Here is a 15,809-nt window from a genome sequence, read left to right on the forward strand (position 1 = left end):
AAAGTAAATGCATGGCCCAACCCTAGTTGAGCAGGGGTGGGGGAAACTGGTGCAAAACTTTCTTAAGCTTTCCATTCGTGTCTGGTTCATGCTGTGGAATGTAATGCATTAATAGCAACGTCCCCATTCACTTCCACCAGACAAGGAACAACACAGCGTGACCACTTGCCCCTTATTTTAAGGGACCTCGCCTGACCATTTTAAATAGTAAACGGAGTAGAAGAAATACACCTTTGAGAGAGAAATACCTGCTTTGCTCAGGGAAACAGGGTTTCCCTAAAATGCCCCTAATTAAATAGACCATGGTTCTTTATTTGCATCCAATATAGGGGTCACCACAAGAACATCTCCTGAGTCCAGTCTCTACGTCCACAAGCTCCGTCCTTTGTTCGTTTCAGCCCCACCACCCCCTAGGTTAGGGGGTCACGAGAGGGTAATGTCGGCAACTTCCCCTTTAAGAGGAAGTAGACCACGGCCCCTTTAAATCCTCTCCGGCTTGCTTGCTCCCTGCCTCTCTCGAGCGTTGCCTCGCTCTCGCGGGATTTCCAGCTCCATACATATATTACCCAGTATGCCCCGCTCTCTCTTTTTCCACCTCAATCCAAAATGGTGAGTGTCGGCGGTTGCTGCTGGGCCCGGGTCGGGGGGGGGAGCGTGAATCCGCCGCCATCCGCCCCTTCGTCGGGGTCGTAGCCGGGCGCTACCGGGCGGGGCGGACGCGCGGCCCCCGGGAGGGGCCCGGCCGGGCTGTCTTTCGAGGTCTGCGGGAGTCGGGGCCGGCCGGGGCCTCCGCCGCCTGCAGCAGGGCCCCGCGGGGCTGAGGGTAGCCCGTGGGGAGCCGCGTCTCTGGGCTCTCGGGCGCCTTTCCCAGAGATGGGTTGGGGCCCCGGGGACAAGGGCAGGCCGGTGCCTCTGGTGTCGGGCCGGGGGGACTCGCACCCGCAGAGGAGACTCCCGGCCCGGCGGGCGTGTTTCCTCTCCCGGCCCTTGCGCGGTCTCTTTTTTCCCCCCCTCGGGCTGAGGTTCAAGCCGCCCCCAACCAGCAAAGGGCCTTCGCACCACCTGGTATGCCGCGGCTCAAATGCGGCAGACCCAGGCGATTGGGACCCGCGTCCAAACCAAGCCCCTGGGTCTGCCTGCTGAATGGTCTCCTCGCGGAGCAGATAATCACTTCTGGTTTCAGTACTGCAGGACGGTGTGAGGAGCCAGTTCCTCTCTACTGGGGCGGGGGAGAGGGGGCTCTTGCTCCCATCGCAAAGCATCAACACCACCATTTGGAGGAGACTAGGTGCAGCTCTCTGCTGGGACATTGCTGTGCACTGGGCGGAGTTTTTCTGTGACTAAGGGCGTTTGAGTGAGATGAAAAATGGCTCATTGATCTGCACAAGCAAAATCTCTTACAAGAGGCTCTTTAAAAGAGCCTCAATAATCAAGAGGAGGGGGTTGAGGCATCATGGCTCCCCCTGCAAGGGCAGGGTCTAGACCTGCACACTAATATGCTCCATTTTTAACAAACATAAGCCTCTCCAAGCGGGCATGGCTTGAATGGAGGGAATTTAGCATTTCTTTCATTTGCAGCCAAAAGGAAAGAAGGCTAAGGGCAAGAAGGTGGCACCTGCCCCTGCTGTAGTCAAGAAGCAGGAGGCCAAGAAGGTTGTAAATCCTCTCTTCGAGAAGAGGCCCAAGAACTTTGGCATTGGTGAGTAAATGGGCATTTGGGGTGCTTTGGACTGTTTCAGCTGCTGTTCAAGAGATAATGCTCTGAATAGGTAATGGTGTTTGTCTCAGGCATAACCAACATTTTTGTTGCATTTGATTAAAGTTGTAGTGTGGACTTCCTCTACCCCTGCAACTGATAGTGAAGTTAACTGTTTAGGCTTACTGGCTGCACAGACACGACATGCTAAATGAAAATCTAATGTAGATGTGTCTTATGTTTTGGTGGTAAAGCATTGTTAAGCAATTAGCAGAGTTCATCGTGTGATAGGGATATATTATGGTTGTCTGAAATAAGATGAGTATCTAATTGTGGTGTAAATGGGCGCCTTTCATAGAAATGCCATTTCTAATAGGCTGTGGACAGAAATCTTGGGTTTAGGAGTGGTGGGGAGGGAGACCAGGGATTGAATATGGTAGTAGAAAACATTCTCAAATTCTGGTTTTAACAGAGACCAGACCTGACACCACCTGTGCGCCCCCCCCCTGCATAGTTTGCTAAAATAGTTGAACAGCAGCTTTTCATACTGTGTGCAGATGATGCAAAAGAATATTTGCTATCTGAGTGATAGTGCTGACATGTATATCCACCAAGATCGCTGATGCACTCCTATCTGTGCTCCATAGTGTACTCAAATGGCTTTGGAGCATCTGAATGGTGGTCTGTGTTTCAGGACAGGATATCCAGCCCAAGCGTGATCTGACACGTTTTGTGAAATGGCCACGCTACATCAGACTCCAGCGGCAGAGATCCATTCTTTACAAACGTTTGAAGGTGCCCCCTGCAATTAACCAGTTCACCCAGGCTTTGGACCGCCAAACAGGTAAGATCAAGATCTGAAAAACCTTTCTTGGTTCTAGTTGCTTATAATGAGGGTCTGAGAAAACAAAATTTTGACTTAACATGTAAAAATCTACATTCAATTTGAAAGGTTTTTTGTGTGGGTTCTGATACTGATCTGTGTGGGGGAGGGGGAATTTGTAGTTCCATTCAAGAGCTATCTGAACACACCTGTGCATCATCAGGGTTCACTATCTGTCTGGGGAAATGTTAGATCATTCCCACTCTCCATGTTCTCCCAAAAATACAAGAGCCCTGATCTTGAATTTGGACCTTAGTATGTACCTTAAGTGTACATGGAAAGTATGGGGCCCAGTTGCATCACTGTAAATAGTCTCCTGAGTAGAGTTGGATTGGGGTGCAGGCTTGTGGAGGGAACAGCAGTCAGATAAGTTGAGCTAGAATAAGGGGAAAATTGGGGCTGGAGGTCAGAAAGATACAACTGCCAACGCACGGAAATGGTTTGTAAAAGAGCAATAAGTATAGAAGAATTTTCAGCCTAAGTAATACAGAGTAACTAGTTATCTGGGAGGCTGATATAAAATGTGCTCCTCTATTACAAGGAGGGGGACAACAAGGGATAAGTTGCCCACACTTTAACCATAGATCCTGTAGAAAGAGGGGTTTAGTTGGCTGATACTATGAGCAGATATCTATGTTGGTATGAATGAAGCAGGGGTGCCAGGAAGAGATCTAACTTGTGACATGCAGATGAGAAGGTACATGCACAGCAGCAGAGCCTAAAATTGGCACTAGAGCTGCGTAGTGCAAGAATAAGATAACACTGTGCAGATGATGATGATTAATATTTGCTATCTGAGCATTAATGATGACTACTCACCACCAAGATCGCTGATGCACAAAAGTATCTTTTTTTGGGGGGTGGGGAGGGGGGGGGATAACCTGTCTTTAAGGCAACTAATGGAATCTGGATTATGTTTCAGCTACTCAACTTCTGAAATTGGCTCACAAATACAGACCCGAGACCAAGCAAGAGAAGAAACAGAGGCTGCTGGCTCGTGCTGAGCAGAAAGCTGCAGGAAAGGGGGATGTTCCTACTAAGAGACCACCTGTCCTCAGAGCTGGTAACTGTCTACATTTGTTTTGTGTTTAACTTGCCTTGGTGTCTAGAGAGACAAGGCCTTATTCTACAACTGACAAGAGTAGGCTAGTTTGTTTTCTTTTGTGTTCTTCCTTCTCCACATTGATCAATGACTTGGACAAGCTATTGCAATGATGTATGAATTTCTTCACCTGAAATGCAAACTGAAGAGCAAACAAAACGAGCTTTTTAACCCTGAGCTATAGCAGATTGTCCATATAATATTTCTCTTGCAAATCTTGATCGGTAGGAGCTGGTGGCCACACACAACTGTCCCTTGAATCGTAGATCTGTATACAAGCCATGTAATACTCAAAGGCCTTCTGTTGGCTTTTTCAAAAACTTGGCCATAGCAAAGACCTTACTTCATTGATTTTTCTTTGCAGGTGTCAACACGGTCACTACTCTAGTAGAGAACAAGAAAGCTCAGCTGGTAGTGATTGCCCATGATGTGGATCCCATTGAGGTAAGTGGCTTATTCTTTTGTAAGTACTCTGTTCTAAAATAGTCCTGATCAGATCCCTCTATTATATGGACTTCTAGGGGTGTCTGGAGCAATATCAGTAATTCAGTAACACAACTCTCTAACTGGATTGAGCTAGGAAAGGGTAAAGCCATAATTGGCATTAATTTGCTATGCCAGGTTTGGAGCCTAGCTCAGGCAAAGGCATAGTAAGACATTTTTCATTATAGAAAACATTATTATTCATTATTTCATTATGAAGTAGCAAAACTAACCTTGAAAGAATCTGAGAAATTTGTTACTGTTACTTTGTATGCATGTTCTGTACAACATGTAATAAACCAAATTTGTACTGAATGGTCTTCGTGGTAGAGTTCTTGGCTTTTACATAGTGAGGCTTGGCCATTGCAATGATGTATGAATTTCTTCACCTGAAACTCAACCATGAAGAGTAAACTATATAAGAGCTTTTTAACCCTGAGCAATTGCCAAAGCCCACCCTTTTATTTGCATGTTGCAAAGCCAAGAGGGTAGTCTTCATTCTTGGGCCTCTGACCCTACACATCCTTAATCTCTTCCTAGTTGGTGGTCTTCCTGCCTGCCTTGTGCCGCAAAATGGGAGTTCCGTACTGTATCATCAAGGGCAAGGCCAGACTGGGGCGGCTGGTCCACAGAAAGACCTGCACCAGTGTTGCCTTCACACAGGTTAACCCGTAAGTTTGTTCTCATGCTTTCTAAGAATCTAAATTTGATTAGCTCAGAAGCAGAGAGCAGACAGCCATCCTCCTAGTTAAAGATTGGGGGGTGGGAGGGGAAGACCATCTTCCAAAGAAAAAGCTACACCAGATTTCTATTCTAGACTAAGTACCAACAGACTTAAAAAACTGAACAGTACATAGGGCCTGATAAAACCACTGTTAATACAGGTGTAAATCTGGATATGTCTACACAGTAGTACAACCTATGGCATGGCTGTAGCTGGCCCAGGACAGTTGATTCAGGTTTGGGCTGTGGGGTTTTAGAATTGCATTGTAGACATCTGGGCTGGAGCCTGGGCCCCGACTCCGTTTGGGAGGGGGAATAGTTGTGAAGTATTGTCAGTCTGCTGCATGGAGAGGCCATGCTAAATGGTGGTTTTAATAATGGTGGACCTTTTGACAATGATGCAAATAGAATTTCTTCACCTGAAAAATCATGTGGCATTAAGAGCTTTTTAACCCTGAGACAAAAGGTTCCTCAGAAAATGCGGCTGCTATTTCTGTGGGTGTTCCAAAGGAACTAACGCTAGTATCTCATTACAGTGAGGATAAAGGAGCCCTAGCCAAGCTGGTTGAGGCTGTCAAGACCAACTATAATGATAGATATGATGAGGTAAGAATTTCTGTGCCACTAGCCCTTTTTGTGTCAACATCCGTCTTGAGCCCATACACTTCAAGATTCCTTGAAAAAAAATCTTATTGGACAGAAGCGGAAAACAGTGCAGATTTAGGTGCAAGTAGCTAGAAATAAATGACACCAACTGTCTGACAGGCCCAAACCTCTGCACACAGCACCTTTTGGTCCTTTCATAGGAACTTTGCAGTCTGCCTTCCAGAACCAGGGCTTCCTGGAGTTAAAATTACAGCTCCCAGGATACCAGTTCAGATCATGTTTCACTGTTATGTACAAATTCAGTGAATTCAAACCCATTCTTTTCTCAGTCTTAGTGATTTTCACAATCTGCTTAGTAAATCCATCATGGGGAAGATGTGATGTAGTTGCCAAATACAGACATTCTTTAAGCATCTGGAACCTGAAGTCAGTGACTTGCAGGAACTGAACTGTTAAAGTTCCACACTGTGGGATAAAGGGTTAACTAATCATTCTGATAGCTTATGCTGGACTTACTGGGAAAGGGTGCCTAACCTATTTTTTTTTTCCCCCCTCTCTAGATCCGTCGTCACTGGGGTGGTAATGTCTTGGGGCCAAAATCAGTGGCTCGCATTGCCAAGCTTGAGAAAGCCAAGGCTAAAGAACTAGCCACCAAGCTGGGCTAAATGTACTGGACATAAATTTTTCTGTACATAAAAAAATAAAATCTAAAACAGTGTTTCAGCATGGCATCTGATCTGGGATGTTTCAAAAAAGCTAGTATTAAAGCACTTGAGTCCTAAGTAAATGCGAAGACAAGAACTGAATAGCCATTGAGTGTTCATCAATCCCTTAGTGCTGGGAGTGTAAACCCAGTTAACAAAAAGAAGGAAGCCACTGAACCTACTGCAAAGACTCAGTAAACTAGAAACCACTTTACCCCTTACTGCCAGTCTTCTGTAGTGTCCTGGATAACTTCTGCCTTAATACATATATGCTGTAAAACCTCGTGAAATTCACCAGAAAATTTAACCTTAAATGCATCATGTATGTATGGCCCACTTTTCTCTTTAAATGGACCTGTGGCTATGGCAGTGCACTGGGCCTCAGGACTCCCATTGCAAAGCTAGGAACTGAACCTGCTGCTCCTGTGCAGTGACGCACTTAATCAGTACACAACTTGTAAAACAGGAGACTTTTTACTTCTGGCTCTTGGAGGAGTCCCTTCCCCTAACCGTTTGTTGTGGATTTGTCTGAAATACTCTTCACAAGACCTGTATTGCTAAAGCAGTATAATCCCTATTGGGGATGCAAGTATGGTTTGTCTACAAGCTATGATGATACATGACTGTAGGCCAGGCCTGTGATTTAAAAGCTAGTTTATCTAGCTTAGGGGTTCCCAAACTGGGGGTTGTGACCCCTCAGGGGGTCACAAGGTTGTACCTGAGGGTCACTAGCTGTCAGCATCCACCCCAAACCCAACTTTGCCTCCAGCATTTGTAATGGTGTTAGTGTGTTTAGGGGGTCACACTTGAGGCTTGCTATGTGAAAGGGGTCACCAGTACAAAAGTTTGAGAGCCACTGATCTAACTCATTCTAATTTTCTAAGCTTGATCTAATAAACATAACTATGCATGTACCAAGCTAGCTATATTAAACTATTTTCACTTGACTGCCTTAAGTTATGTAGCTGACATACCTAAATCAAAATCATGCCTTTTAAAAGCCTTGTCAAGGCCTGCTTACAGGCTCAAGCTTTACTGTAGCAAATGTCAAGAGGGCACTTCTGTTTTCCATGGTTTAGTGTTTGCAATTTCTGAGTTTTATGTAGATGCTGAAAACTCCTGGGGAGTTCTGAGCCTGTGCAGAATTTGTCCTCCACAGCTTCTTGTTTCTCTGCAGAAAAATGACTGAGGGGTAAGCAAAGGAAGTCATACAACCCTCCCCACCACCTTCTGCACCTATGGCTTCTCAGCTGCAGGGGGGAGGGATCCTTGTACAGGCAACTGCTTCCTCAGTGTAACTCAACCAGCTGGACCCAGATCCCCACCCCAGAGTGCCACTCTCCTATCAGCTGGACCCTCCACTAAGCTCTGTCCTGCCCCAACCACCTTCAGCTTGCCTCCCCTTGCAGAGTCCCATTACCATTGCACCTAGAACCCCTAACAAGCCCATCTGCATCCAGATCTCCCTAATCCCCCAGTGAACCACCTGCACCCAGATTGCCCCATGTAGAACCCTCTCAACCCACACCTCAATCCCTCCATGCTTGGGAGCTGCACAGTGGTCTTCCCCCCCTCTATGCAGCCAGTGGCCTGTGCTCCCCAATGCTCTATTGAAGCCTCCATGTTTATTTGACAAAATTTGCGGAATTTTAAAGTGTGCAGAATTTTTAGTTTTTGGCAGAGTGCCCTCAAGAGTAGCTCTTTGTACATGTAACGAATGTACAGTATGTACTACTGGAATGAGTAACCTTTACTTGTGCATTTTAGTGTAGTACTCTTTCAACTAGCACTAGGGAACTGTTAGCGTGCTTTAGAAATCCCACTGCTGTAGTATGCATTATAGCTTTGTGTGGGCAAGCTCTTAGACAGAGGTAGCTGTTTTTGGTGGTCATTGGATAAATGCTGACTCACTTTTTTGTAGCTAGGCTTTTATCAGTTAATATAAAGGAAGCCCTGTCTAAGGTGCAGAACTAGCCAACTGCTGTTCACAACCTAGAGTTTAGCACTTAACACTCTGAATGTTGTAGAGGGAGCCTAGCTACCAAAGAATGGGATTCATAAAAGCCAGTATGTGTAAGTTAGCCACTACAAAACTTGTGTTACTTAAGCCCCGCCTCTCAAAGGAAGTTAGTTACTCTTTGCCTTTACAGGGGGGGCCTGAACCTGTGTATCCTGCACAGATATTGTAGCTACTAGCCTAAAGGTTAAGGGGTGCATCCTTCCCCCACTCCTTGTGTAGGTTTAGGCATGCCCAGACCATATCTACCAGAATGGGCCCCAAAGGTGAGATAGATGAAAGAACCCCTTAGTCAGCACTGGTGGGGCATAGACACTTTCAGGGTAATGCCAGGGCTACCTCAACTATTAGTATTATAGCACCTACCCCATTAAGTTAAGGAAGCTTAAGTGCAGAGGATCTAATATCTCCTAGCTGATAAGACATGGTGAGTTCTTGGTTCAGATATACACAGAGCAAAAGACCACATGTACAAAGAGCCCTTTATTTCCTCATCTGCAAACCTTCCCCTGTAAAGTGCATTCTTTAATAAAACAATCCAGAGGACCTGATTCATTGGATCATGAGTGAACTTTGAGAGGTATTTCTAATAGTTTCCACAATCATGACAGAAGTACTCAAGTTGTACCTCATACCTCCTTGTGATTGATAAACCATTTCCTGAATTATCACCTACACCAGGTGAAAGTAGTAATCAATTTGAAAATATTTCTTCCCCACCTTATGCAAAAACAGGCAAGGCAGTGATAGCATAAGCCCTACACAACCATGGCTCAATGCTTCCAAGAAGCAGCTACAACCAATTTCCAGGGAGTGGCCAGACTCAAGATGCTAGAACATCTGGCTTTACAGATTTCTTTTACAGAAGCTGATCAGCAGTTTTATGGTCATTCACTAGCTGCACTGATTTACAGAGCAGCATAGCCACAACAAGCATTTGATAGGCCAGAGCCAGCTTGGGATGAAGACTCAAATGAAACTTGCAATTTGTGAATTTGGTTCTTTCACAGTCAGGCCAGTTTCTTCTCTGTGGGTCTTCTGAGAGCTTGAGGTCTTGTATGTGTTGCATCAAGGAAAGACCCATAGGGGGCCTTCTCTCAGAGGGGTATTTTTTGTATGAACTTTTTGTACCACATGTAGGATGTTGCAGCACATAAGCCATACCTGCAAATGGGAATGGAAGAGTCAGTCAGAAAGGGAACAAGACAGTTTCAGCGGGTGATTTTAAAGGGGGAGGGCTGGCAGACAATATTATATACTGCTCTGTAGCTGCAGCTTGGATTACTGGAGCATCTACCATGCACAGATCTCCACGTATTTTCCATACATTAGGCCTTAAAAGAACTCATTTTACAGATAGCCTTTCTGGGCCTCCATTTCCTTAAGTGACTTGTCACAGGCCATAAAGCGAAGCAGTAGGAAAGCCAGATATTTTCGAGTCAATGCTGTTAACTCCCTCACTTTCAGTCCTCCCAGTGTTGCATAAGTCAGCCAATTTAAACTCTGGAAGCTTAAGTAAGTCAGCCAATTTAAACTCTGGAAGCTTAAAGTAATAGTAAATGCAGGCTTACCAGGTAATTATGTACTGCATATGTTCATTCCTCAAGGTCACTCTTGTCTGGCCTCCAATGGGTCCCCCTGGGACTGTGCTCCCTATAAGTGCAATATGGTGCCACAGATTAAAACAGGCTTAAAGAATAGTGTTTGTACAACACCAAGCACAATGGGGTCTTGGTCTATGACTGGGGCTATGGTAATATAAATTAATAGTCTGCATCGCACATGACTGTTCTAGAATCAGAACTACAGTGGAGTCAGTATCTCCCCATCCTATTACCCACTGTGCCTACAAGTTTCTTGAGTTATTTGCAAAACCTACTGCAGCTGTAGAGTTGACTCTTCCCTGGGAGCTCAATGGTGAATATAAAACATATTTTTGCTGTAGCAGCAGCATTCTATAACAGGTGCTGTTTTCCTTCTTGAGCCCAGCCACATGAAACAGGTGCTCTTATCTCTCTGTGGGTGCTGGCTTGGCCCCTTGCTATAGGAATGGAGGTGAGAACATAGAATTCTCATGCACCTTTGTATACTGAGCTGTCATTCTGCAGTGCTGGTAATCTTATTCAAGATACTAAACTTGGCAAAATACAGGAAACAAAGATAGAGGTGCAATACCTGTCTGCCCCGCCTACTGTCTTGAAATGCCTGAGGTAAGTCTCTAGAGAAATGCACTAAAGTCTAAGCCAGTTAGCAAATTAATATTTCTACACTAAGAAAAATAAGCAAAGTACTTCTGTCAGTCACTGCACTAGGACTCCTCTGCCTCCCACAGGTATTACAGATTTCAGGGCAAGAGACACACTAGGCCACTCTCAAACTGAGGAGGAGATAGGTCCATGTAGATTGGACAAAAGATAGACAAAGAGCTAGATTCCCCTTTGTCTTACTGAAATCTGCATCGATAAAGATGGGCTCAGCGCCAGTCACCCTCGCCATAGCCTCCAGGTCACGGTAATGCCAGCGGTTCTTTTCTATGTTGTTTTCAGGCACAAAAGGCTTCCGGGTTTCCGACAGCCTCACCACTCCAACAAGGTCTATTTCGTCTCGGATCTAAAGGAAGGGAACAAAAAAACAGCAGATTTCTTTGCAGCTTATACCTTTCCAAAATTCCCTTGGGCCCTGGTGAATATTTATCTGGGTCATAAAACTCCAGCACCATCCAAGGCCCACAGAGGGGAGAACTGATGGTGCCGCAGGTTAAGACAGAGATGTGTAGCAGAGGAATAGGCAGATCAGTATCAGTTTCTCATTTTAAAGAGCACTACATTCATTCAAGCCAAAGGGGAGAAAAACTCCACCTGCTTTGAGTAGTACAGTGTATCCGTCCACTTCAAGATATTGAATAGTCATGTGACCTACTATGGTGCCAAACGCATCTAGTGGTCTTACTTGGCATATGAACAGCTTCTCCCAGACAGTCCCAGCAGAACTCTTAACTAGTGAGGCTTTACGCTATTCCTCTTACCTGTCCTTTCAGTCTGGTCTCTGGTTTCACCTTCTTTTTAGGGACAAATCCTCGATTGACTAGAATTGTGATCCTACAGTTACATATAAAAACAGAGAGAAGAAAAGAAAAAGTCCTTCACAAGCAAAAGCAGAACTCCCATCACCTTCCTCTACTTCCTGAACTACCTACCAAGGAGGTTAGCAAGCCAGGCGTTTGGTGGCCACTTTTTTTTAGCCTGTTAAATGTATTTAAAACCCACTGTAATCAACAATTCGGAGTCAAGGCTCAGTGGCCCTACTGGTTATCAGGAAGATTCTTATAAGGGGAAAAGAATGATTTATACAAGTCCAGCTGCTGCAATTCAATCTTTGGAAGGGAGGAGGAAGCAACACATGCTTCAGAGTTTCAGGTGCCTGGCTGTAGCACAGCAGTAATACACACGATTCTCTGGTTAGTATCTGAACATACCCTAGATCTGTGCAGTAGAAGGGAGTAATGACATTTGCTCCACTCTCTGGGTTGGATGTCAGCCGTCCAGCTTCTCTGGATTCTCGTTCAGGATCCACCAATGAACGTGGCAAAATATAGAGCTCCTTGGAGTGGTCGAAATACCCTCGGGCCTTTACAGACCTGTACTCCAGTTCCTTTAGCTCCATGGGGCTGCAGGGAAACATGATGCACGGAGATGAAAGATGCAGTGAGTTCCATAATTTCATTTAGGATTTATCTCCTTCCTCCTGTTATTCCCCCATGGACGAATTTGCAAGGTGGCAAGTAAAGCAAAGAAGGCACCAGCAACAGTGGAAATAGGGGGGGGGGGGGCAGGAGAGAATGCCCTTGAGATAAACAGCTGGCTTCATAATTTAGTAGCACAAGAGAAAAGGTTACATCAATTCACAGTAAGATCAGTCAGTAGTATTCTGAGTGCATTCACAGATGCATAAATCAGTTGAGTCTCTTCCATGCCACTTGCACCCAAACACTTTTATGTGTCCCAGCTAGGCAAACACCAGTCAGAGAGGAGGAGGGTCTGCTTCCTGCTAACACAGCACATAGATGCCAAATCAACAGGAGAGATTTCCCTTCCTGTCTCAATCCCCGAATTTGCACAAACTGGGAGTGTTTTCACACTCAGTATTGGATGGCCATGTGATCTAACAGAACCCTTCTCCCACACCGCTTTCCTCCATCTGACAAACGGTTTCCATGCTCGGCCAGAACCCAGGTACTGAGGGCATGATCCAAGGCCCTCTGAAATCAATGGGAATCTTTCCATTGACTTCAGTGGTCTTTGGATCGAATCCTAAACACTGTCCCTTCTATGGATCTCATCCCCAGCAATACCTCCAATAGCTTCCTGCCCCGGAGTGGTCATCCTGTGCATCATACTTGTCTGAATTATACTGCAAACTCTACAAGACAGAGACCTTGCCTTTTTGCAAGTCTTTAAAAGTACTGCGTATATTTATGGCACTGCATGATGCCTCTCCCAGCGACGTGCTCCCAGTCCCTATTTAAAATAATGGAACTAACATGACATTTACCTTCCTTCCCTTCTTGTTCACATTGTTTTTTGTGGCATCCCTTCATTTGTATGTCATCTAGTAAGCCCCTGGGGATGAGGATTATGTCTAAAGTTCCTAGCACATAGTTGGAGCTACATAAACAAACAGTAGCATCCCAACTCTCACACTTACTCTATAGGCAGAGGAACGGGCTCTGACGCAACTCTTGACTCCAAATCTGCTATCAATTTTAGCTTCCACTTCCGACGCTGAACCTGGGAATGCACAAACGCACAAGTAGTAGTGCACAGCAGTGTCATATATATGGGAGCTGTTTATAATGAGTTCTTGCAATTTGGGGAGGGAACTCCATATCATCATCAGGATTTTTTCCTCCATCATGGGTCACATTGGTCTATTACAGGAAAGCCTGTGATTTGAAAAGTGAGACCACTACATTTTAGGGAGAAAAAAAGAGTACTAAAACATAGGTTTAAGGAAAATGAATCTCCCATCCTCAAACTTGCATGGAATTTGCCAACAGACACAAAGAAAAAAAAAAAGGGGGGGGGTCAAATTTGGGGGTTGGCCACCCTCTGTGTTGCCACTTAAGAGGGCCATGTCTTTGAGTTAGGCCACGCACCATCCTGAACAGTTTCCACTCCTTCCTAAGTGCTCAGATATCTCAGGAGAATGAAATGGTGGTATTTACCTGCCATGTACCAAGACAAAATGTGGTGAGGGGGATCAGTAAAAGGCCCCACTTGAATAAGACATCCTCTTCAGATTTAGCAGAAGCTGCTGTGGAACTTCCACATCTGCAGGGTCTCAAGCAAATCTCTGGAATACATTAAAATGAGAAACAGGACCCAGCTAAATTCCTGCAGGGTTTGCCCCATCAGAAATGGAAGGTGAACATGCTCCAAAGCTACCATTCTACTGGCTTAATGCTAGTCAGCTATTTTATTTACATTATATGAGGTATCTATTAATAGGACACTTGGAGATTTTCATCTTCAGAGAGCTTTATAATTAGTTAATCTTCCCTGCATTCCTTGAGGTGGGTGAAAGAACTCTATTTATGACAATAGCCTTTTAATTACATTGAATCCTAATACATTTAAAATAAAATAAATTACCCACTACCAAAGCAGAAGCTGTTCCTCTTTTCACTCTCCTCATACCAAATATTGTTGCAATGAAGCATAGGTACATGGCTGCTCAAAATACAACACCTTCTGGAATCAGACAAACTGAGTAGGACCCAAAAAATTCTCCCTTACCTTTATTTTGCTGAACCAGACCAGAATGTGCTTTAATAAGAGAATATCCAAAAAAATTTCTTCTGACCAAACAGTTTGATATCTAAACAAAATGAGAGACATCTTGTAGCCCAGTGGCTCTTAAACTTTTTTTTACTTGTGACCCCTTTCACATAGCAAGTCTCTAAGTGTGACCCCCCCTTATAAATTAAAAACACTTTTTAATATATTTAACACCATTATAAATGGTGGAGGCAAAGCGTGGTTTGGGGTGGAGGTTGACAGCTCATGACCCCCCCATGTAATAACCTTGTGACCCCCTGAGGGGTCCCGACCCCGAGTCTGAGAACCCCTGTTGTAGCTGCTCTGCTTTGCAATTGGCCCCACATGATAATCGTTGTCACAGTGACCTTATAAGATTTTATTTGCTGGGGAAAAGGTATTGTAGATCTCCTTTGAACCATCATCCCTAACTCATTCTGATTTAGATTACAAAACAAAGAATTTAAAATCAAATTTCAATTGTAGGAATATAGTTCAATTATGACTGCTCTTTACCTTCATGTTATTCTGTATTAGAAATCAGATAGAACAAATTAGGATGCTGTTTCTTAACATGATTGGGAACATCTCCTTGCTATAAATGCCACCAGAGTTCTGGTACCTCATAACTTTTGAGCTTCATTAAATCAGTTGGCATATTACCATCTAACAGACATGGCCAGACTCAGATACTTTGTCCCCTACCAACATCATCATGTTGGTTAATAACAGATTGACAGCTGTCAGTCGTTATTGGTCAGTATTTTAGAACTAGCTTCATTTGGATTTGGACACTACTGGATGGCTTAATCCCTGACACAAGATGTCCCATTTATCTATGTCCTTCAGTCATCTCACAAGCTCAATGTCTAACTGACAAAAATGAGTAATCTCCAGAAGTGGTGCAGTGACTGCAGGCGCAAGCAGACCAACCAGGATGTGTTCAGCCTAAGCTTACATGAAGCCTGGAACATTAACTAAGCACTTTGGAGGCACACAGTGCTATTGACAATAATGCAATATTTAACACGTCTAATATAACCTAATGTATCCTTAGACGGTTTTAGAAGGGACTAGAGTTCTGGGTGCTGTTTAAGAGACCAGACAGACGGGGATTTCATTTACAGCAGTCGTTATACACGCTCCCTTTTGTGATGAATGTACCCCTCCTCCCCAATTGTGTTTCAGTGGGATATTTTAGCGAGCCTCACTCCGTTTTTGAGACCTCTCTGTTCAGAGTACCCCAGCTGGAAACAAGCAGCGTATCTTTCATAATAAACACCCCCCCACACCCCCACCTACCTACACCCCTTCCCCCGGCCTGACACCCCTGGGGGCCCACAGACTAGATACACCCAACCTAACAGCACAGATCAAGCCCATGGCCACCTTGCCCCCGAGCCCCCGCGACAGGGCGAGGAGAGGCCTGGCCGGGTACCAGCGCTCCCTCCCTCCCCGACACCGTTCGCGGCAGGAGCGAGGGGCAGGCGGCCTGACACAGCGCTCAGGCCCCTGGCCCAGCCTGGCAGCGGAGCGCGGGGTGGCCTGCGCCTCACCGGGCAGCCCGGGCAAGCCCCGGCCCCACCGCAGTTGTGGGCCCCGGCCGGGGAAGGGGGGCCCCGGGCTCCTACCTGGTAGCTGGCCTTGCGCAGCGGCAGCAACCGGCCCCAGCCGGCCATAGCGGCCCCAGCGAGCAGCAGCAGGGCACCGCTCCCCGGCTCTTCCGCCCCGCCTCCGCGGCTTCCTCTTCCGGCTCCCACCGGAAGTCGGGGGTGTCCG

At 45.5% G+C, this 15,809-nt stretch overlaps 2 protein-coding genes across 2 annotated transcripts; one reads left to right on the forward strand and one right to left on the reverse strand.

Moving 5' to 3' along the window:
• Positions 1 to 493: 493 nt before the first annotated feature.
• On the forward strand, positions 494 to 6,216 carry RPL7A (ribosomal protein L7a). The gene is made up of 8 exons (XM_084649902.1): positions 494 to 609; positions 1,579 to 1,699; positions 2,391 to 2,540; positions 3,502 to 3,642; positions 4,046 to 4,125; positions 4,705 to 4,835; positions 5,424 to 5,493; positions 6,054 to 6,216. Exons 1-8 carry the CDS (start codon positions 607 to 609, stop codon positions 6,156 to 6,158), a joined length of 801 nt encoding a protein of 266 aa, XP_084506028.1. The 5' UTR covers positions 494 to 606; the 3' UTR covers positions 6,159 to 6,216.
• A 2,468-nt stretch (positions 6,217 to 8,684) lies between these two features.
• On the reverse strand, positions 8,685 to 15,778 carry SURF1 (SURF1 cytochrome c oxidase assembly factor). The gene is made up of 9 exons (XM_084649901.1): positions 15,662 to 15,778; positions 14,010 to 14,091; positions 13,439 to 13,566; positions 12,919 to 13,001; positions 11,690 to 11,881; positions 11,240 to 11,312; positions 10,662 to 10,824; positions 9,786 to 9,867; positions 8,685 to 9,378 (listed from the first exon to the last, which is right to left on the reverse strand). Exons 1-9 carry the CDS (start codon positions 15,707 to 15,709, stop codon positions 9,312 to 9,314), a joined length of 918 nt encoding a protein of 305 aa, XP_084506027.1. The 5' UTR covers positions 15,710 to 15,778; the 3' UTR covers positions 8,685 to 9,311.
• Positions 15,779 to 15,809: the final 31 nt, after the last annotated feature.

The sequence above is a fragment of the Lepidochelys olivacea genome (assembly GCF_965140295.1).
Source record: "Lepidochelys olivacea isolate rLepOli2 genome assembly, chromosome: 16".
NCBI lineage: Eukaryota > Metazoa > Chordata > Testudines > Cheloniidae > Lepidochelys > Lepidochelys olivacea.